The 23,659-nt window shown below is 33.8% G+C and overlaps 2 protein-coding genes across 2 annotated transcripts; both read right to left on the bottom strand.

Annotated features, from left to right (window-relative positions):
* Positions 1-446: 446 nt before the first annotated feature.
* LOC141656921 (uncharacterized) lies at positions 447-6,201 on the bottom strand. The gene is made up of 5 exons (XM_074464010.1): positions 5,687-6,201; positions 2,909-2,994; positions 2,495-2,800; positions 2,328-2,411; positions 447-1,173 (listed from the first exon to the last, which is right to left on the bottom strand). Exons 1-5 carry the CDS (start codon positions 6,065-6,067, stop codon positions 729-731), a joined length of 1,302 nt encoding a protein of 433 aa, XP_074320111.1. The 5' UTR covers positions 6,068-6,201; the 3' UTR covers positions 447-728.
* Positions 6,202-8,116: 1,915 nt separating this feature from the next.
* Positions 8,117-12,902, bottom strand: LOC141656920 (WEB family protein At5g55860-like). The gene is made up of 4 exons (XM_074464009.1): positions 12,456-12,902; positions 10,970-11,176; positions 8,808-10,439; positions 8,117-8,556 (listed from the first exon to the last, which is right to left on the bottom strand). The coding sequence occupies exons 2-4, from the start codon at positions 11,141-11,143 to the stop codon at positions 8,344-8,346; spliced, it is 2,019 nt and encodes a 672-aa protein (XP_074320110.1). The 5' UTR covers positions 11,144-11,176; positions 12,456-12,902; the 3' UTR covers positions 8,117-8,343.
* Positions 12,903-23,659: the final 10,757 nt, after the last annotated feature.

Genomic DNA, 23,659 nt, shown 5'->3' with positions numbered 1-23,659 from the left:
TTTTCTGCTTTTAAACATTCAGAGTTGATGCTGTAGCTGTGTTATATTGTGCATAATGTCTTTCTTTACATTTACTTTTGGCACAAAAACCAAGAAATATACGCTTTAAGAAATGTAAACAAAAGCACATTCCAAATAAGGAAAACGTAAAGAATTGACCGGGACAAGCTGGGAGTAACCTGGTATTTTTCCAACTACGTAGTACTCTGAATATCATTAGGAGAATCCACATCCATACTCATGAAAGTCCTGAGACTCCTCCAAGTTACAATTACACCAGAGCGTTTCCCAAAATGATATAGGGTCGGCTGTCATGAAATTTTCTCTAGAACCGTCACGGAGACTTTCTGGGTTGAAGAGTAGAAAATCAATCCCACATTTATGAGATTGCATAATAAATGAGCAGATGGGGAGCCTGAGTTAAGGAATCACCAAATCTATTATTTTATATCAAATATCAATACAGTCGAAAGTCGAAACTACATCCCAGATAATCACCAAATCTATTATATCAATACAATTGAAATTATTGAAACCACATTCCAGTTATACAATAAATAAGAATCAGATATTTACATTTAGCACCACGGTTTGTTCCGGTTCTGATAGGTACCTGACACGGCATTTCCACGATTACACACTCAAACCTAATAGCAGAATACAAATGTAAATTTCATATTGCCGGTCTATGTACAGCATGTCTGAACACACATAGACAAATGACCGGTCTATAGTTGCTTGTAGCAGCGATATGCAACACCAACACAAGCAGCAGCACATACTACAGAAAGGGCTGCATATGTATCGTCACGTTCCCAGCTCTCAAACCATGTTGGAATAGAGCAAACCTTCCTTTTTCCAGCCCTCGTTTGACTGTTATTTCTCAAGAGTTGTTTATTGGCGTTCTTTCCAGCAGATGCCTTGTTCTCCCCAACAATGGTATCAAGATTATCGTCTTTTCCGACTAACGGAGACATCTGACAACATCTGCCATTTCCATTGGCTTGGTGACAACCGTTCGTATCAGCACGGGGTCCACATGTTTGAGCACTGACCTCAGGCAACTTCATAGAGTGTTGTGTAATATTTCTTCCTGATTTAGTCCCATCGGAGTTTTGCAGCCTCAGCTCTTGGGCTCTTTGCTGCTCATCTTCGGATAAGCCCATTTGACCTCTGAACAAATGGAAACAAAACTAAGTTATACAGTGCATAGGAGAATATAAGAAAGGAAAAAATTTCACTTTCGTGCTCGAGGATTAGGATATTTTCACTTAGGTGATCAATGGTTTTAACAATTTCTTACTCCGATGACAGGAACAACTTTTCAATTCCAATTTGGTATGTCACCTATGGTATATGCATATTCAAACTTCATGTAATTTGATTTACCTTTTTAGCACAATAAAAAGCGCAAACGACATAGTACGGCGCAAATTGTGCGAAGCACTACTCTATTACGCTTAAAAATAGTGTAGTATATATACTACACTTCAGGTCACAATTTTGGAAAATAACCCAAACACCTATCCCAAGAGTAAAATTATCGAAACCTTAGCAAACCTAAGTAGAAAAAGCTTAGATGGGATTGTTCGTATGGATAAAGCAACACTTTTTTTTGTCCATGAGTTTGTCAAAAGTGAGAATCAAAGCAGTCATTCCCATAATGTTATGAAGTGGCTGGGGTGCTGGAACAGGCAGGTATATCCGACTCGTCATGACCTTTATCACTAAATATTAGATAGTGAGATTATATAAAGTGAAATTATATTATCCCATATCATATTATCTGCGTCAACTAGTAATGTAGAACTGGTAAGCGTCAGGAAAGGACTTCAAACGCACATCCTTGAATAAATGTCTTGCCGACATGGGTACAACCGTACAACCACAAAAATTAAAAGTCAAAGTAACATTGGCAGTTGCATGGAAATATGAAAAGATGAGGATTCATCTCACTCTACAGTCTACACAGGATATTAAAGCCAGGGCATGAGATCCATCATAATGCTTTGTAAACAAAAAAAAAACTTTTTGAAAAAAATCATCTTTAATCTATGATTTTCTGTATCTGAAGTTGCATTAGGGAATTAAATCCAGGATTTCGAGATTAGTTTGACCGAATTTTAAGGCGTCGGCCGCACTTATGGCACATTGACTGAGGATAGGTCATTAGGTCGTAATAAGAGAGCTCAGGATCATGACTGAAGCTAACATTAAAGGACCATAAGCGTATCAATCACATAAAGTCTAGAAATGCTGAACAGAAGAATGCTTATAGCTCTTGGGTAATGGCCCGGTAATCAAAAGTTGAATAAACTGCAACTAACCTCCACAGAGACTCTACAATTTCACCCTTCACAATGTGCTGCTCGAGCAGCTTAGGTACATCCTCTAGTGTGACATAACCATACCTGTGAAAAGTAATCAGTATATCATCCCTTAATTAAACGTATTTCCAACAGAAGAGAGGAGTTTGAAATAGTCGACGGCTTACCAGTAACCACTGATTTCCCCATTGATACTACATCCAAATATTATCACATTTCCCGCATATTTATGACCACCAACATGAGAGCATGGGCTAATTGACACTTTACCTTGAAGTCCACGCAATTCCACCTCATCCTTAAATCTAGCAACCAGAGGAGGTCCACATACACCACAACGACGATCTCGGCTCCCATGACAACACACAAAAATGTATGAACCTTTTAATTTCTCTGGATTTCCAGGAAGCCATTCACCATCTTTAATGAGAACCTCTTCAACGAATGTATCAATATCAAAATGAGTTAATCTCCTGTATCAATGACCAAGTAACTGATCACAGACCGCATAAATGGAGAAAGGATATACTGTATTTTAGACTTAAAACAACTCAGTTATAGAATTTCATAATGTTAAAAACCTGTATCTGATCATATCTGGGAAGATCAATACATCCCCATTTGATGTTTCAGTCCCATCACGTCCCTCGCAGATTGTTAGGCGAGTCTTCAGTGTGCATGAAAGTAAAATAGTCTGAAGTTAGTGCGTAGTCAATGGCAGAACTAGAATTTGACGTTAAGGGGGTAACAGATTTCGGGGAGGATAAATTAGGCATGCAGTAGAGTAACAACAACATCAGAGCCTTAGTCCCAAAAGGCATGCAATAGAGCAAACTAAAAAAATTGAAAATTTTTAACTAAAACTTTCAAATTTTCAGTTGTTCAGTAGGGACAGTTTGTATGCATTGCTGCTTATTTTATCTTATCAATAATAATGGTATTACAGAAAACTGAAAAACGAAAAACAACTGACTCCATCAATTTTATTCATCACTGTACTTACTATACATGCAATTACTTTACCTTATACAGAAACAATTGTAGTGCGGAAAAAAATTTGGATACCACTTACCAGAAACAATAAATTCCATCAATTACATTCATGCCATAAATACATCATTTGTGTGGTCAATAATCATTACTATTGAACTTGGGAACAAAGGTTTTCCACCACAAACTCTAAAATATGTTCTCATTGGTTACTTGGTTAAACAAGGAAACTATAATTTCCCATCTATTTGAAATTCAAAGAGATCTGCGGAAAAGAAAATGAAATTTGTATACTTGTTAAGTTGCATGTAAGGTGTTAATTTCCGGAAAAGTTCCACTAGCTTAGCCCCTCTACTTGGGTCGCTTGGACACTTCATTATGTAGGACATTCTACATAGTAAAACCTTTGAATTTGTAGACGAACCAAACGAACACTGAAGAATTTACGACTTCCCATGAAATGTGTCATCACCACCGGAAATTTGAGCGTCAAAGTATTGGCTACTATTTCTCACAAGCGCTTAGGAGAGTGAATGTTTTATCCAGCATAAACACTTGATTGATACCTAGAAATCTCTATTTCATTACAATCAAACCACTAGAAATCTTAAGATCTCAAAGAACAGTAAACAGATACCAAAATATTGATCTGGTGGAAGGAAAAAAAAAAATCTATGCTTCCATAGCAGTTTTCATAATTTAGTATTAACCTTCAAATCCTAAAAGACAAAAGCTAAACAATAGGGAGTATATGATAATGTTATGTTAATCAATATCTGGTTGCTTGTATAGTTATATACTTATATGTTCATAAAGTCAACCACTACGTACGACAACCATCCAAAACACATTATAAACATTTTCCAACAGCACTGTTCTCTTTAATATAAAAGGCGCTTTAAAATCCCACCTCTTAAACAGCTAGCTGTTAGACGAATCAACAAACGACAGGAAACGTAGCTTGTCCATATCAAATAGACCATTTCCAAGTCAAAATACTATAAACAAGTATCCAACCCAATCCAAAACGGCTAAAAGTAGTAAGAGTGGGACAAATCCTTCACTGCTCATCAATATTTAGAAATGTACATAAAAAATCATTGGAAAATCATGATAACGAACAAAAATAAATTAAAGCCTACTTCATTTAAGACAAGATAATCATGACCATTTTACGAAAAGCCAAAACCAAAGCAATGACTAACTCATACTGGAAACTCTAAGAACATCCACCTCCAAAAAGAAAACTTCTGCTATTTTAATGCAGCAAGCACAATCATCGCCTAGTAAAATGTCAAATAATAACCCCTGCACTTTGTTCAGAGTTCATCTTTACTCCGTCAAGGCAATGAGCTTATGCCCTGTATTCCACTAGACTCTTTACACTTTCCTATTACGTTGTTTCATTGGTTTCTTCACACGCCCAATTTGTCAAACAATGTATGTAGGCAAGGAACTTTCTTTTCCCATCCACTTATACCCTCCCTTTGCACCCGAAGTTCCGTCAAACCAAAGTACAACAGAATCCAGTGGAATGAAGGAAGTAATCAGCTTTCTCAAAAACCTGAATTACTAATCTTTCAAGAATTTCAATAATTGAAGCACACCTAAATAGGAATAAACCCTAGACAACATCCAAAGATCCAAACTTTCATACCTTATATCTCCAATCTCAACAAAATCTCACCCCAAACCAACTTCAACGCAACGAAAAAACACGATATGTACACCAAAATGAACCCTAAACCCCAAAGATCCAAACTTTCATACCCTATATCACCAATCACACCAAAATCTCACCCCCTACGAATAAACAAGAACAAACCAACTTCCCACAGCGAAAAAACACGATATGTACACGAAAATGAACCCTAAAAACACATCCAAAGATTCAAACTTCCATACCCCATATCACCAATCTCAACAAAATCTCACCCCAAATGAATAAACAAAAACAAACCATATTCAATACAAAGCAAACATGTTATGTCCAAACTATCATGAACCCTAAAAAAAATCCACAACTTTCAATCTAATTGGTCTCACTTAAAGAAACCGTTGTATGAGATCAAATTATCATGTAACTACAAAGCTCTAACTTACCTAGTGCCTCAAGGACTCCCACAAATTAAAGGGTAAGGGAGTCGGATATACGCAACCTTACCCGTGTCAGCAACACAAACAGACTGTTTCCAAATAACCCGAACAATAAAAACACACAAAGAATCAAACTTTAGGAAGAGGGGGAATCAGATGTACCCAACCTTACCCGTATCAGCAACACAAAGGGACCGTTTCCGAATAACCCAAACAATAAAACAACAAAAAAAGAAACAAACTTTAACAACAAATCAAAAAAGAAAATCAACCTCTTTGATCAAATCAGATTTCCTAGAAACCAAAGCAGCAGAAAGAAGTCTAGGCAATCGATCAAACTCAGCAGCTTCAATTCTAGGAGGCCAATTCTTGGGATTCTTATAACAAAGAAACACATGCCGATCATAATATTTAACAGTACCCACAAGCACATTTTGTCTAAAATCAGGTCTCATAAACCCGAAATCAACATCGCCACCTCCACCGCTTCCGCTGCCACCATCATACAGAACATTATCAGAACCCTGAAAACTTCCTGATGCACTACCAATGGTGTTGGTACTGTTAGAAGTATCAATGAGAGTGTCTGAGAATGTTATTGGAGATGAAGATGATGATGATGTGAAGGTTAATGGGTCTTCTTTAATGGACATTTTTGAGGGTTTTGAAGGAAGGAAGGATGAGAATGAGGGAAAGGGAAAGAACTCAAAGAAGGGAGTGTGGTGAAAGTGTGGTGTGTTTTGTGTATGTGATTACAACTTACAAGTGTGAATGTGTGATTTGAGTTAGTGTGTGACCGTTACTAATTACAGATTTTGTTTTGTCACAAATTCTCGTTATAGACGGTACTATCCGCCTATACGTATAGACGGATTTCATTTCCCCTTACAAAATACTCATTTGCCATAAAGTGGAAAGCACATGGAGGTGCCCCACTTTGTCCCCCCTAACCATTTTATTAGAAGTCTGTTCGCCCTACCCGTCTATACCAAGACCTATTGTTGTTTTGTTAGAGTGGTTTTTCTAAGGAGTGTTTTTTAGGTATGCGTTAGGAAATTAATTACAAAAAATTATTAGTTAGGGTTCGATTTTTGACTCTCTGTTTATGAAACTGGAATAAACGTTTTGGCGGCCATTAATCTATTAGTGAGAGTACTCATGGCCAGAGGATTATATATTGTTGCGTGTGGACACCTTGAGTTTACCAAACTCACTTAATCGCTATTAGTCTCTTACCAAAATTAATGGAGTATTAATTTCTTAATTAATGTATGCCTTAAGAGTATATGTTAACAAAAAAAATTCCAAAGAATATCCGAGAAAATTTGTTATAGACAAATAATCGTGACTGAATGAGATTTTGATCGATTTTCTAACATGTGTCCTAAGGACACATGATAAGAAGTCACATAAGGCAATATTTTTAAGATTCTTTCATTAAAATGGTAAGAATAAGTATACGGAAAATTCACGTGGTACCCTTAAACTTTGTCATTTTTCACGTGGTACCTAACTTTTTAAGTTTGTGCACATAATATCCTTGAAATTTGATTTTCAAGCACAACTTGCCTTTTTATCGTTTTTAAAATTTTCAATTGGTCATAAGTTATAGACCAGAAATCGGAATTGATTAATTTTTTTTTTCAAATTGATTATCTCTTCGAGATCTATAGATTGATAAAACGAAAATGGTCATTCGGAAATTTAAGATCGAAGATATGGTTGATTTGATATTTTCGTTAAAAAAAATCCTATAAAATGTCAGCCGACAATTTTTTTTTCACAAATCGTACATTATGATGAGATAATCATTTTAGGAAAAAAAATTGGTCGATTCAGAATTCCGGTCTAGGAGTTATGCGCAATTGAGTTTTTTTACAGCGACAAAAAGAGTATGTTGTGCATAAAAATCAAACATGGAGGGTATAATGTACACAAACTTAAAAAGTTGAGTACCATGTGCAAAATGGAAAAGTTCGAGGGTACCACGTGAATTTTCCGATAAGTATATCTTTCTATTTCTCAAAATTGAATCTTAAATATATTTCCTTCAATAGCTTCTTATCAAATGACCTCAGGATTCAGGAATCTCAAAATTAAATAACTTAATAACTTAATTTATTGCTAAGATTCCGATAATGGGTCAATTTAAAACATTAAAAAAAATTGAGCATGGTAGTTTGAGGAAGAGCTTAGTTTAATTAGAATTTAGGTCAAACTCGATTGTGCATATCCTTTCTATTATTTATTTCGTACAACCTCGAAATAAAATAATAAATCTTAAATTGATATGTATCAACAACTCATATTGATTCAATAATTTTGAATGGATACTTCTCAACAACTCGACTGATGAAATAAATCTTAAATTGACATGTATCAACAACTCGTCAAGTTATGGGCGGAGAAAAACTTGGATGAGTTTTGGTTTAAACTCGGTCCCAATCACACGACCTAGGTTCAATACCGTGGATACAGAACGTCATAAAGTTTTCGCAGTCTAATGTGTATTTTATGCAGTCAAGTTTCATAAACTAAACAAAATCTGGGAACAATTACTCCCTCCGTTCCAAATTCCAATCATTTGTTTACTTTTAATTAAAATACCCCTAAGCTCTGACAAAGAATGAAAAAGGGGAAACAAATGATTGAGAGTTGGGAGGCGGAGTAAATTATCTAGCGAGGCTAATTGAGAAAGGGAGTAGAGGGGCAAAAAAAAGATGGAGCTGCACCATAGTGCATTTGATGCTCCCATTAAGATTCACTCACTCCAGCATATACACAACATCTCAGATCTATACAAAATCATATGGAAATTGGCCATTTTCATGTCCTTTTCCATGTCCTCCCCTCGCACAATCAAGCTCCGCTCTAAATGTACATGAACGCGCAACGTGATGGACCTTTCTAAAAGTCCGCGTACCAAAACTCAGTTTTCACCAGGGAGATAAGATGGTGATCCGCCTTCAACTTGACTTTTCTTCCTTTGAAATATCGCACTTAGACTAGGCAATAACATTTTCTTCGACTTTGAACTCAGGGACTTGTTCCGCTTCTTTCTCCCATTTACTGATGAATCCTGTGCTGCTGCAGTCTTGTAATCTATTGGGTTTGATTTACTTGGCCTCAGTTGAGTTGGTACCTGTAACGTTGTCGCTGAATGTCATATCGATGTCCATTTGATAACTTCTAGCTATTATTATGCAAATTTATGATCTCCATTTGACTTTGGCGGTCAAAAGAGGAGAAAACTTGATGAAAATTTAGATTGCATCTTTGGTATTATATTTAATGGTTTCTGGCAAAAAAGAATAAGGACATAATTTAGAAAATAATTATTTGCCCGATGTCTGAGATCCCAAAAATTAATAAAGTGTAGACCAGTTAACGTACCTGTAGTCTTGATTCCGACTGAGTTGGTACATGTACCCTCGATTGCGCTTGTGCCTGTGTTTCTGCCAGTATACGTGAAGCAATGTCGTCTGCTTTCTTCTGCTCCCTCTCTCTCAATCGTTTAAGCTCCCCCTCTACCGCCTTCCTAGCCGCTTCGGCCATCTCAGCCTTCTTCAAGGCTTCCTCAATGGAAGCTTTCATATCCTCAATCTCCTTTCTAGAAGCTTCCAATCTCTGTAGGGCCTCATCTTCGCTCGCCTTGACAGCTTCCACCTGAGCCATTGCAGCTGCCACCTTCATCTCTGCCAGCTGTCCTGACTCATCTACCTTCTTGCTCAATGCCTCAAACTCATCCCTCGAAATTGTGACTTTAGCGCCTGAATCCGAGGTAGAGGATCGTGCAGCGTCTGCTTGCTTCGACAAAACTTTTATCTGTTCACGAGCCGCATCTTCCGCCACTTTTGCTTCCTCAACCTCTTGAAGTGCGATCGTCAACTTCTTTTCAGCTTCTTCTAAACAAACCAATGTAGCCTCTGCTTCCATTTTCAGCTCTTCTGCCTTCATCGTCATCTCCTCTGCCTCATGTCTGGCCTTTTCGGTTTCTACTGCTAGCTGGTTCATGGTTGCCGACCCTTCATCTGTAGCTGTATTTGTTTTAGATTCTTCTGCAAGGGATTCCTCAAGCTCAGACTTACATTTACGAAGTTTAACATGGAGATTCCCAGCAATGGATTCCGTCTCTGCTTCTTTTTCTTTCAATTCTGTATGTTCTTTCCTCAAACTCTCCAGTTGCTGCCTAAGGGATTCCACCTGACTCTGAAGGGAATTTTTATCTTCTAAAACTTTCTGCAACGAATCCTTGGCGCCATTCAGCTCTGAAGTAACCCGTTTTACAGCATCCAAATCAGATTCCTTAGCGTTGGCTACATCAATTTTTAAAGCCTCAATTTCAATCATAGCACCAGCAAGTTGAGCCTCGAGGTTTTTGGAAACTTCCGGATCAAACTCTTTCTTCATTAACTCCAACTTCTTTGACGTCTCTTCCAATCTAGATTTGTAGGACTGTCTCTCAATTTCTTTCTCAGCAATAGTCTTTGCTTTTTCACGTTCAGCTACTAATGAAGCCTGCTTGACCTGCTCAATAGTTTCCTTCAGAGCAGCAATTTCAGCTGAAATTTCAGAAGCCCTCTCGGCATTAACCCCTGCTGTTATTTCAGCTCCTTCAGCCTCCTTGATAGCAGTTGCTTTTGCTTCGAGAGACGTCTCAAAATCCTGACGGCTTTTAGCAAGCTCTTGCTTTGCAGAATTCAGATCCGAGAGCAATAATGTGTACTCCTCTCTTGCATTCTCAGTATCATCTTTACGGAACCCATTGGTCAACTCAAACTTGCCACTGTTAGCATCTTCCAGCTGCTTCGCATGGTTCTTCGCAGCTTCCGTTTCCTGAAGTGAAGCTTCTTTAGATTCAGTCAAAATTTTGATCTTCTGTGACAGATTCTCAGCTGTCTTTTTGACTTTATCAAGTTCTACCAGTGCTTCAGACTTGGTATTTTCGGCATTCTTGAGCTGTTCCTTTAATTTGTTTAGTTCCTTTTCGGCCAGATGTAACTCCGACTCTTTAACCAAAACTCTCTGCAATGACATAAACACTGGAACTTAATCGGCCGATTAAAGGAAACCAAAATTCTCTCGGCAAAGAATGTGTTTCTGAATAGCAAAAATGACAAAGCAATGTGTATATTGGATTATTATATTTGTAGTAAAAAATATACAGAGTAAATTGAATCCAAAAAAGGCACATACACTAACTACCTGTCTGACACTCGACCTCGGACATTAGTATGACACTTAATTTTAAGCAGGAAAACATGAATGTTTTTTTCTTAAAGTAGCCGAATACGAAATTTAGACACGTATGATAATTCTAGCCGTGTCTCAGATGAAAGTTAAAGAACTTATAGGTTACTGACCCAATCGACCATCCCGACCCTCAAACTTTAGCCCTCCGTTCCTTCAAATTACTTCTAAGTCAACAAGGGAGGAGCCTCAGTGATGGAGATACCTCATCCTACAACTATACATAAATTCTAGTTCATAGCAACAGCAAGAGAATTGTGTATGCAGGAATAAGATTGTTACTGGAAAATAGATTTAAGACAGACCTCTGCTGAATTTCGATTTGGCTTCTTAATCGCAGATTTTCCTCCAGAAAAAGCCACCTCGCCAAATAAATTGACTGCATCTTTCACAGATTGAAAAGGCGCCCTTGTGTCTATTTCACCTACCTCAAACTTCAAAGAACCAGAAGATTTTGGACGGACGGCTGAACGCACCATATTGCTCACTTATCCAATGAAAATCTGAGCTTCCTGCAGCAAAATGAACCAACAGATTATTTCATAAAATGGAAAAGATATACTCCCTCCGTCAAGTTCAATTGTTGTCCTTTGGTTTTGGCACAAAGACCAAGGAAAGAGGAGGGGGTCAATTACTAAATGACAAGTGGAACAAAATGAATGTGAAGGATCAAATTGCTCATCAAGTTCATTCTTAAAATAGAAGGACAACAATTGACTGAGACACCCCTAATGGAAAAGGACAACAAATGACCGGGACAGAGGGAGTATATAAACCGCACTTCCTAATACAAGTTGCTATTGCAGCCTCACCAGTCGCTACCAACGTTCAAAGCACAAATAAAAACTATTTGAAAGCAAAAATTCACAAACAGTTGATGCGGTATTCGGCTTTTCACAAGCCTATTAGTCTGGTTTACCGAGGGGTCAAGACAACTCATGGGAAACTCTTTCATCATACTCATTTCGATAATGATCAACAAATTATAATCGAAGGTTAAAAAACCCACCAACCACAGTCTACAAGAACTTTATGGTCATGAACACACAAACCCAAAAAGCCGTCCAATGATGCAAAACACTACAATAAGAAAACTTTATCCCATTTGAGCAAATAATCAATCAAATCGGTCACGGTTGAATGCATTCTTTTGCATATACAAGCATAACCACCATCATCATTACCAAACTTTGCAATAAACAAACAAAAGTTTGTTGAACTACATTATAATCATTGAGTTAAATTACACCAAAAAAAAAAAAAAAAAAAAGCAAGCTCCCCCCTTTATGATACGCTAAAGCTCAAATAAGACCGTTCTATACATATAACGACCCTATGTCATGTTATGCACCTCATTTAACGAGGGATAATTACTCCCTCCGTCCTATTCATTTGTATTTTAATCAAGGTAGACAAATGATTGGGCCGGAGGGAGTATATTGTATGAATACAAAGGCGCCATTTGCTTATGGTATTAGATATGCCCTCCGTTCCAATCATTTATTTACATTTATTAAAATTGGCGCAAATCTTTGATTAAAATACTTTTTACATTGAAAAAAAAAAAGTAAACAAATGATTGAGACGGATTGAATACATATTAGTGCAATATCTAATCATGAGACGGTACTTTCATGAAAATAACTAATCCACAATTTCCACAATATTGTAATCATTGAACATGAAAAGGATTACACGCCTACCGGATAAAATGCAATACAAAAATCTCACCTTTATTATATAAATAAAACAAAAAAAAATGAAATATGAATTAAAAATGAGGAATCAAACCTGAAAAGACGACGAACCCTAATAATTTCAAACCCCTAGAAAATCCGAATTTGAAAACCGTCGACAACAATCAAACCCTGTAATCATAATAAAACACAAAACCCAGAAAAAATAACACCTCGTAATCCCAAAAATTCCTTATTTTATAAAAATAATCCCAGAAAACAATTAGAAACAATACAAATTAGAAGTATTTGATAAAAAATTGATCAATTGGTGGGGAATTTGGAAAATTAATGGGAAATTATTAAAAGGGTATGTATGAATAAGATTGGGAATTTTGTGAATGTTGTGAAATAGAGAAATTAGGGTTTGATTGAGGAATAGAAAGGGGGAGGTTTGAAAATGGGGGAAAGGTGGAGAATGAAGACAAATAGGGGTGTGTTTAAAAGGGAAGGTAATAAAACATGCAGAGAGACAGAGAGACAACGCTGACTCTCCCTGTTTACACGAGTCTGTCTTTATACTTCGTATGTATATATCAGTATCTACGTACTTTGTCGCTTCATTGTTGTCTCTTGAACTTATTTCAATCGTTATCTTAGAACGTGTTAAAAGCCGTAAATCCGTCTCCGTCTAGTGGTGAATGGTGATGGGGGGTTGTTTAGAGTGTTCACAAATACAAATTCTAATTTAAGACAAACATCTCCGTCTTAATCTAAAAACTTACTCCCTTCATTCAACTCTATTTTGCAAGTTTCTCTTTTGCGCACTATTCACAAATGGACATTCAACTTCAATTTTCTCTCGATACATAAGTGAAAATATATTCATGTGGGATCTTATTTAATTCGTCTTTAAGATTCCATTAAAAATATCTAACTTTTATAATTTTTGCAAATACGCAGCTAATGATATTTATCGCGTAAAGTTGCGTTGTCAAACGTGATAAAACAAAGTTGCAAAGTGGAGTTGAATTGAGGGAATATCTTGTAGTTCAAAAATACAACTTCTAATTTACCACTCGAACTAACTCTTATTCTTCGTCTTTTAAAGAAAGACCTGTTGGTTCAAAAATGGTCTAGTTCACCACATCGATAACTTAATTTCAGTTTGAATATGGTTAGATTTGTGAACTTAGGGGGCGTTTGGTTAACCAATTTTAGGTATAAGGTATGAGTTTAAAATGAGCTAACTGTAAGATTATTGGTATTCTTGAGACAAGACTTTGGTAAGCTTTAAGACAAGACTCACCCAAAACTACCAATAATCTACCTAAGTCTTAACACAGTCTTAAGTTGAGTTTTGGTAAGACTTTGGGTGAGTTTGACCCCACTTTCAAAGGAAATTATCCAACGAAAGGATCACATGTGTCATTTCTTTTTGTTTTTGTTTTTTTAAGTTTCTAAAAACAAGAAGTGAAATGGAAAAGTACAATGTGAGGTGAGTCTGAGATAAGTCCGAGTAATATAAAAATAATAAAAGTTAGGGGAAAGCTGATGTGATAGAGTCTTAAGACTTTAATGAGTATGATTGATAATCTCACCCCTAAACCCGTATTTGTTTCATGTTTTTTGTGTTTTGATACCTATACCTCAAACCCATGTGATATGGGTTTCTCGTACCCAAGGGGGGAGGTCGGTATGAGAATGATATTTTCGGGTAGTAAATACAAAAGAGCATTAAAAAGAAAAATGTTGCCAAAAGATCCATATTTTTTAAATATTCATAAAATTATATTGTTTCTAAGACCTTTTTTCCGGGAAAAATACAAACAACGATTTTTTCCGCAACATGTTTAATATATTTAAGAACATAAATATTATGATATACTTAAAAAAAAAAGTACCATACATAAAATAAAAATTATATAAAAGTTGTAACTAATTAATACAAGAAATAAAGTTGAAAATCAATACATAAGTAAATAGTACAAAATTTTATCAATAAAATAAACATACGGCATAATTTGATTCTTCATTCCGGAATTCAATCAAACATAAGGTATGGGGAATGAAGTTCTAAACCTATACCATCCTGATTTGATTCCTGATTTCATAGTGATACCTTTATGCGAACCAAACGTTCCCTTAGATAGTGATGCAAGAGCTCCTGAAACACATTGGCCAAACCCTAAACCTGGACAAATTGTTTCTAATGGTTTTAAAGGTTCGGTTAACTGGCTAAAATGGTTATAAACGGTTTGATTAACGCTGAATAAATTTACGAATTTTTTAGGGTTGATGGGATATGAAAATAAGACAAAAGAGAAAGGATTTTGTATTATGTTTTTACTTTTTCTTGTCAATCTTATATATATATATAGAAACTCGGTTATTGTAATGAATAAAGTCAGTTATTCTATATGTTATTCAGTTATTCACTCGTTAGTTGTTTAAAGTCAGTTTAGTTATTTTACAGTCCATTTATTTTGCAATCCATTTACTTCTTGGGTGTTCTGTTAAGTTATGTTCTAGTTTGGTGATTCGCAGGTTGAATCACGATAGACGCGGATAATTGACGTTTAATGGAAAAATTGACGTAAATTATTACAATAACCGTGATTGAACTTTACAATAACCATGAGTGAATTATTGCGTACTATAATAATTATTACAATAACCATGATTGAGCTTTACAATAACCGTGATTGAACTTTACAATAACCATGATTGAACTATTGCGTACTATAATAATTATTACAATAACCATGATTGAGCTTTACAATAACCGTGATTGAACTTTACAATAACTATGATTGAACTATTGTGTACTTTGTCTCATACTTAATCCTTGGAGTTAAACATTAACATGGAGTTGTCTTGCTGATGTTTTCACCATTCTTCCCAACGAGAACCATGTGTAGCCTATTGATGAGGGTTGAACCAGCAAAAAGTGAAAGCTCGTTGCTAAAAGAAATAAAAACAAAAAAGGGCGTAAGTTGAAAATAACTATGCAACTAAAATACAATAACCATCCATAAGTATTGAAGTAACCATAAAAACACTATAAAATAATTGGACAAACAAATCGAATCAAATTCATATTTATTTTAAGTTCAATAGTAAAGTAAAAACAAGTTATTTTATTACAGTAACGTAGTTATTCTATTATACTACGTCAATTATTCTATTACATTGCGTCAATTATTTTATTGAACACCAATTATATTTGTTCATCATGATTCAAATTGCTGCAAATCACAAAAAAATAACGAAATCTTATCAAAAGTTATTGTAATGAACAAATTTTATGTTAAATTTGTTGTTTCCTAATGTTATTAGTCATGAAATTGAAAAAATTATGCTTACCTTCTTTTCGCAATCTTACATTAGGGTTTTCTCCATATTTGGGGCAAAATTTGAAGAATTGCTTGCTTCAATCAAATTAATCGTAAGATAATTGATGAGTTTTGTGCTTTTCGTTTTGTAATACTCAAATTTTGTGAAGAATTAGTAAAATTGTGCCATGAATTGATGAAGTCGAATTAGTGAGCAAGCACGAAGAAGGAGCACGAATAAGTGAATATGTGAACAGGGGGAAAGGAACTGGAGAAACAACGAAAAAAAAAGAAGCAGAAGATGTGAAGTGCATAGAATAGAAGGTTTATATAAAAGATGAAAGATCTAATCTCAGCCATCCATCTTAGATTAGATTAGTGGTTCAGATTTAGAGGGGTAACTCACCAAAAAAACCAAACTCATATGATCCTATTTCTATATATATATATATATATATATATATATATATATATATATATATATATATATATATAAAAAACTGGGTTGAAACGCTGTGGATGCGCCACGTGTCAACCCAGCCTTAAATACACGTATTAATTACAGTTGAATTAAATACAAACATAATAAATGTTGTATAAATCTCAGCAAAATATTAATTATAGTTTAATAAATTTTATTATAAAATTATATTAAATATTTACGATGATTTGATTCTAAATTTACAAAAAAATTATTTTGATACAAATTCTAAAATGTAAATAATTACGTTCATTGTCAAAAATGCTTTCAATTGAGTATAATTTTCTTTATATTTATTGAAATATTTATTTTGGTATGGAGATATGATTAAATTAAGTGTCTCATAATGTTTTACATTTACGTAAAAAAATATTTTGAGAAAGTTATAAAATTTAGACTATTAAATCCATTAAGAAAAATATATTTGGATCGGAACAGTCATTGTATATATTAAAAACACCTCTTTAAAAAAACTACTAAGAGATAAGTTTTTATAGTCTGGGAATGAAAATTATATTGGACAAATTGAATACATATGAGATTTTTGATAAGTTTCAATAGTGTGATAACGAGTATGTGTACGAGTGTGTATATACATAGTGATCGCGAGTGCATTAGAATAATCAAAATAAAAGTAATGATTATTAAGTAATATAGTATTATAAACGACATGAAAAAGTAAAAAACACGTTACATTTTTCTTTAATATCTTTAATTAAATATGTATAAGTCAAATATAAAATATTGATTATGACTAACCAAATACTCCGTATTACTTTTAGTTATATACTAGTATAGAGCCCGTGCGAATGCACAGTATTTTAGAATGTCATGGGTAGAGAACTTAACAATTAGAGCTAACAATTGTTAATGTGTAAAAATACTAAGAATTAAAATAGAACGAATTTTACATTTTTACCCGGAATAAGTTGAAGATTAAAAAAAGAAGATTGTTAGTTTAATTACAAAAACTTATGCTTATTTTTACGCATTTGAAGCTTATAACTATTTTTGTAATTTTTGTTACAATATACGGAGTAACAATTTAAACGGAGTAAAAAATTTAAAGAATAAAAAAGCAAAAAGCACACAGTGATTTTAATAATATAAGTAATATCTGCATATGTTTTAAATAGAAAATTTACGTCATTTAAAATACATATATTTGGCTAATGAGATAATAATGAATAAAATAAATTTGGCTCAGCAATAAAAGCTGCTGTGTTTGATAAGATACACATAAAGACCATATATTTGGTCCAATACATACCTAGATAAAGTTAGGCCCAATTTCTAGTTAAAAGCATTTAAGCGGGAAAATTTTCAGTTTTCTTATTCTTTTAGTTTAAGGGGGATTTTATATGTTATCTTTTAAATACTTTGAAGTTAAATATAAAAAAAAATATTTGAGAAAGTTCAACCTATTATATTTACAGGTGATAGACTCTTAAACATCATTATATAATTGTTTAAAAAAAAACAAAAGGTGCAAATTTCTCATAGATATGTTTAACACATATCACATGCAAGACACAATCAAAACATTTAAATAAGTTGAGTTTGAACTCTATATGTTTGATTGATAAATGTCACATGTTATACATAAAAAATAAAAAATTACATAAAATTATGTTCACATCATTTTGGATAAATATTAATTTATGTGAGACATAAAGTATCGTGAAATTATATAATTTGAGAACTTATTGTTGATTGTTCTATTACTCGAATAAATTTTATTTTGATTAGTATGATACTTCACCAGTCACAAATTTATTTATAAAACGTCGATCATGCATAATTAATTATCACTTATTAGTTTTAATTAAAACTCTTATGTATTTTATTTTAAAACATTGAAGTTAAATCTAAAAATATTAAATTTGAGAAAAAATTATTTATAAAAGAAAATATCGAAGGTTATATATGAATTATATAATTTTTCTTAAATTATAATAATAAAATATTAAAACAGGCCGCGTTTAGGATTCCTTTTTTTTTATAAATGCTTAGTCATTGTTTTATTAGATGACTTGAATAAGGAAAAAAAATGTGTTACTATAGATCAAGTAGCTTAGTCATGTAACATTTACTTAAATGCAAATTAGAATATTAACTATACATATTAGTTAAATCATGATTTTTTTTTTCTTTTGTCAAATAAAGAAATCAATAATATTTTCTAAAGGAAATGATAATGCTACGGAGTACATACATAAATATAATTCCATGTGAATGTATATGATTATATGAGACTAAGTAGACCTTTATATTCCCTAGATTATAAAACTAAAGTCAATAAAAAAACAAATATTACATATTCGATACAAAGAATTGTATAGCTATTCAAAATAAACATGAAGGCTAAGGTCAATGCACAAAATCTTAGACACATATTCAAAGTTTCTCATACCCATTCACATGTATGTATTCTCAAGATATGTACACTTGAAATACATATAAATACACGACCCTTTCTTCTCATCACAACTTACTACGAGGTATTACCCTTTAGTTTTTTTTTCCTAATACATAAAACGATGTGCAAAAAATACATGATTGCATTATATATACTTGCAGCTAATGATGTGGCTCTTCATGATATGCTTTGCAGGTGTAGTTTTCTTCTCAAGTTAAAAATATGGTTATATGGTGCTCTATAAAAATAGTTTTTAACCGACAAGAATAATGGGGAGGTAGAAGATCACTAAAATCTTCAGAGTATGGAATTTTGTCAATGAAAAGAAGAGCCAACAAACTGATAAGTTACAAAATTATGTCATCAAATATGGAGTACTAAAGTGTTCGAAGAAATCGGCGACATAGACGAATTACTCATGTGATTTTAAGGCATAACACAAGCTTTTATTTTCCTTATTTTTCTCCAACAATCCCTTAGTATGTACTCCGTAACATGTAAACGAAGGCACAATGTTTCTACATAGTACTTTTTATAATAAATTGTTCATATATTTATAACCAATTAATTGTTCAAACATTTGTTCATATTTTCCCAACACTAAATTTTTAATTTCTTCATCATAATCAATTAAATTGTCTATATGTATGAGTTTGTTTGAGACAGAAGCAAGTAATCCGTGTTCTATTTTTAGAACAAAATATTTCATTAAGGTGAATAGGAGAAAAGGGTAGAAGCATAGGACTATTGATGATGGACTAAGAAACCGTATAAAAGATGGGAAGTATAAAATGTGGGAAGATAAAGAGTATAGATTATCTAGATCAATCAATGATTCTATTTACATTTTATAGGGATTTTGTATTAGGTTAGAGAAAATAGATAAATACGGTGTATTACATCATGTAATAAGCTTTAGACATGTCAATTAAATTAAACATTAGAGAATAAACGCATCCCATTTACCTCCATCTCTATAATTAACAATAACAACCTAGAAAAGTATGGTTAATGAAACAAAGCATAATTCCTTTTTTAATTATTACAAGTATTATATTTAAATAAATATTATATACGTCATTTATGTAAGATTGATTATGCATAATTAGCTATCACCTATTATTGATAAAAATTGTAGGTTTTTTTATTCGAAATATTTTGGAGTTAGACCTAAAAAACGAAGATTTGAGAATGTTTAATCTATTTCTATTTATTATTAAATCTTAAACGTAATATATCAATTATATTATTTTTTTCAACAATTGATGGGGCATATTCTGCACCCGCTGACCGAGTCAACACATTGAGCAAGGTCAAAGCCAAAAGACAGCAAGTCAACATATTAACAGCCTAACCGACATGGGATGTCGGCCTGTCACTTGGGTCTCGGTCTCGGCAACTAGCCGGCCGAGAGGCATATCCGCGTACTCACATCCAGTCCCCTCGGCATGGAGTCAACCAGGCCTGCCGGCCCGGCATGGGTCCCTCGGCCGAGGGTAAGATAGTCTTTCCACCTGCTAGCCACTTGACCACTACGTGACAAAAGGTGAAAGTCTATAAATACTCCACTTCTCTCATTGAGAAAAGGATCCAAAAAAACTATCCGAAAAACATCTAATAATCTGGTATAAACTCCCTTATCTCTCTACAATATACTTCGCCAAGTTAACACACAACTTATCCCTTTAAGTTTACTGACTTGAGCGTCGGAGTGAGTACGCTCGGTACCAAGCCGAGCCCTCAGTTTGTTCATCTTTACAGGAGAGAGGAAAAGGAAGAGACAAGCAAACGACGTCATTCTACAAGCTTAAGTGGTCATAATCCTGCTCCGGAATTACACCCGGAACAACAATAACAAAATATACAAACAGGCCGCGCGAAGCGCGGGATACTACCTAGTTTCTGATAAAAAGGGGGTTAATTTGTTAATCATTTTTTGAGACTGTGAAATGAAAATGTGAAATTGTCATGTTTATGTCAAAAGATAACCATTCGATTCACCGTAACACTAAATCAAAACAATTTGGTTAACAAAATCTTACAAAAAAACTGATAAGAGAGAGAGATTAGAGATATGTTGAGCGAAAAATACGTAAGGGATCCGTTTATTCAATTTATCGACGATATTTAGCAGTTAAGTTTTTTATCAATTTTCCAGTGTAAGGGTGATAATGAGACGAGATAGGTCGCAAACAAATCGAGATCAACTCATGTCATAGCTTGCCTCGTGTAAGCTCGGCTTGGGCTCGGACTTAGCTCGAGAGCTTAACGAGTCAAGCCGAGCAAACGCTGCCTCAATTCGAAAAGCCAGCTAGCGGCTCAAATTTGTGTGAATAGATAAGATATTGCTCATATTTTATAAAAATATTTTATTAAGATTATTTTTTATAAGACACATATCAAATGCCATCGCTAATTTACCAAATATTTTTATATATAACCTTCGAGTTTGTTATTGAAAATATTGGAAGGAAAAAAAATTAAAAAAATTAACTTTATATATAAGCTCGATTTGAGCCCGAGTTTGGGTCGAGCTCGCGTTAAAGCTCGCAAGCTTGATAATAAGCCCATTTTTTTCAAACTCAAGTAAGCTCGAGTTTTGGTTCTTGAGTACTATGAGCACAAGTCAAACAACGCCATGCTCGAGCTGCTCGTTAACTAGAACAAATAGGCTTGATAGACTGTTTGGTGGGACACTTTACAATTTACATGGTCTTGGTCTTGGGCGTTGACTATTCGCTTAAGCCCAAAACAATGGTCTTTTGTTTCCTAAATATTCCTTTTTTGGCCCATTACTTTCTGAGCTCCATTCGATATTTTTCTTGGTCCAAAGTGTTTGCTCTTCAACTCCGTGTATTCTGTTTTGTATAATTCAGGTTAACTACTTAAAGGTTAAATACACAGTTTAATTACCTCATCTAACAACAAAAATGTGTGTACATAAAGCATTATCAACTGAATATTCTTGTCGAGATGACAATGGGCGATATGACTACCTTGGGATTCGTAAACCAATCCTTGGGGGACGGTAGTCAGAAACCCGACCTTTTAAACAAAAGAGATTTGACGGAGACTTTTTTAAGGATGAAGGTATTCACGGAAAATGTGTTCGTAAATATTTTTTTTTTTTTTTTGGGTGTGAAGGGAGCCACAAGGACTATTTTAATCCTGACCTTTTATAAATCTAGGTCATGAGCATCACCTCTCATAATTTTACCAACTAAGCTATCTTAATGTGATCGTAAATGTCGTGTGATTATTTTTTTGCACTCTGTTATGTGATGATTGTTTGTCAAATCCGTCTTAATATGTGTCAATTTGACAACATGCAATTTTTGTGGAATTATTGTTCTTCGGTTAGGAAATCACTATCTTGCCTCGTTAAATGAAAGCAACTGATCAAACTATCAAAACTAAGTCACTAACTCAGTGTCGCAACTCACAAGACTTCTTCAACGAGATAACTCATCTATATCAGACTTTTTGATAATATATTTTGATTTTGATTTTTTATTTAGCAAATTTGTATAAATCCTCACTATAATAACTCTATACATGAAAGAGACACAAGCTAGTAGCTTTTGTTTTCTATATCATGAACTACTAGTTGACTTTGTAATACGTACATTAGTTTCTGTTTGTAAAAACTACCCTAAAGGTAATTAAACTTGAAAAATAAAACCGAAAAGCTAATCAAACCTGAAAAAGGTAATTTGAAAATTAGAAGTGATAAGGTAATCGATTATATAAAAATGTGTTTGACAAACTAAATTTGAAAAGGTAAATGATTTTGGTAAAATGACGTAAAAGGATATGAAAATTATTTAATATTATAGAATAAAGGGGTACAAAATGGAAAATAAGTCATTTTAGGTGACACTGATTTCTCAAATGCTACCCGAGGTAGCATTTCATTCAGTCCTTATTTGACCAAATAAGCTTTACTTTGCCAAACACCAAAGAAAAAAAATCGGAGTAAAATTGAAATTTTGGTCAAATAAGCTACTTTGGTCAAATAAGCTACCTGAAGTGTCGTGTCAAACGGAGCCTTAGTCTTGTATAAGACCGTTTTATATAAACTTAATGTAAGAAATGAGGAATCCAAACATGATCATATTAATCGTTAATGGTGTGTTTGGATAGTAAAAGTGGAGGGAAAGGGAGGGGAGAGGAAAGGAGGGAAGGGAAAGGGAGAGAAGGGAAGGGGAGGGGGAATGAAGTGTGGTTGTTTGGATACAATTTCCCTCCAAATTTTGCCTATTGTGGAGAGATTTTGATTAGGTTTGGAGGAGGGAAATTGGATCCCTCCAAATCTCTCTCCCTCCATTTCCCCCTCCCTCATTTGCTATCCAAACAAGAGATTTTAGATCCCCTACTCTCCCTCCCTTTCTTTTCCCTCCAAATCACTCAATCCAAACACACCCTAAAAGTAGTAGTTATAAAACATCTAATGCTCATTCTCCAGAAATAACATTATACATCCAGTGATACAATAACATCGTACAACCAACTTATATATTTGAGTGAGCTTATGTGTGATTTTTCTGAGCTTTTTTAAAGTTAATTTTTTTTTATGTTTGAGTGAGTGAGTTTAGAAATTTTATAGTATAGCTCGGATTTTTTTAAAACAAAATTCGAAAACTTTGTTATAAAGCCTAAATTCTACACCATACAACTTCTTGTAAGATCTATTAACTGCTCATTCTATACTCTCTAGTGCATACCTCAAACATATGATTAACAGAGAAAATATGAATTTTTTTTTTGCTACGTATATGATTTTTTTTTAAAACTTTGTTATATGATTATTAAACTTAAGTAATTGTTCCTACATTTTTTTTTTTTTAAAAAAAGTAAGTTATATAGACAAAACTAAAATATTACTATATGTCCTTAAATATTTTCATTTTACTCCAAGGGTGTCTTTCTTTCTTAAAAAGAAAGAATTTATCAACCTAGAACACGCTACTATCAAAGTGAGTTGGTGTGAGTAATAAGAACTCTCATATACCAAATAAGTGGTTAAAGATTCGATTCATGCCTTTTGTGAATGGAGAAAACAAACTTGAAAGATTTTATCTATT

The sequence above is a fragment of the Silene latifolia genome, chromosome 5 (genome assembly GCF_048544455.1).
Source record: "Silene latifolia isolate original U9 population chromosome 5, ASM4854445v1, whole genome shotgun sequence".
In the NCBI taxonomy this organism is placed as follows: domain Eukaryota; kingdom Viridiplantae; phylum Streptophyta; class Magnoliopsida; order Caryophyllales; family Caryophyllaceae; genus Silene; species Silene latifolia.
Note: the sequence above shows the minus strand (reverse complement) of the source record. Positions and strands in the feature narration are given on the sequence as shown.

What these genes read in the sequence shown, in the direction of transcription:
- LOC141656920 (XM_074464009.1), bottom strand. Translation starts at nt 11,143, where the DNA reads ATGGTGCGTTCAGCCGTCCGTCCAAAATCTTCTGGTTCTTTGAAGTTT. An exon ending in CAAATCGAAATTCAGCAGAG is followed by an intron (nt 10,440 to 10,969) that starts GTCTGTCTTAAA and finishes ATGTCATTGCAG; the next exon opens with AGAGTTTTGGTTAAAGAGTC. An exon ending in AGTCGGAATCAAGACTACAG is followed by an intron (nt 8,557 to 8,807) that starts GTACGTTAACTG and finishes ACAACGTTACAG; the next exon opens with GTACCAACTCAACTGAGGCC.
- LOC141656921 (XM_074464010.1), bottom strand. Translation starts at nt 6,067, where the DNA reads ATGTCCATTAAAGAAGACCCATTAACCTTCACATCATCATCATCTTCA. An exon ending in AATCTGATTTGATCAAAGAG is followed by an intron (nt 2,995 to 5,686) that starts GTTGATTTTCTT and finishes TGCACACTGAAG; the next exon opens with ACTCGCCTAACAATCTGCGA. An exon ending in GGGGAAATCAGTGGTTACTG is followed by an intron (nt 2,412 to 2,494) that starts GTAAGCCGTCGA and finishes TACTTTTCACAG; the next exon opens with GTATGGTTATGTCACACTAG.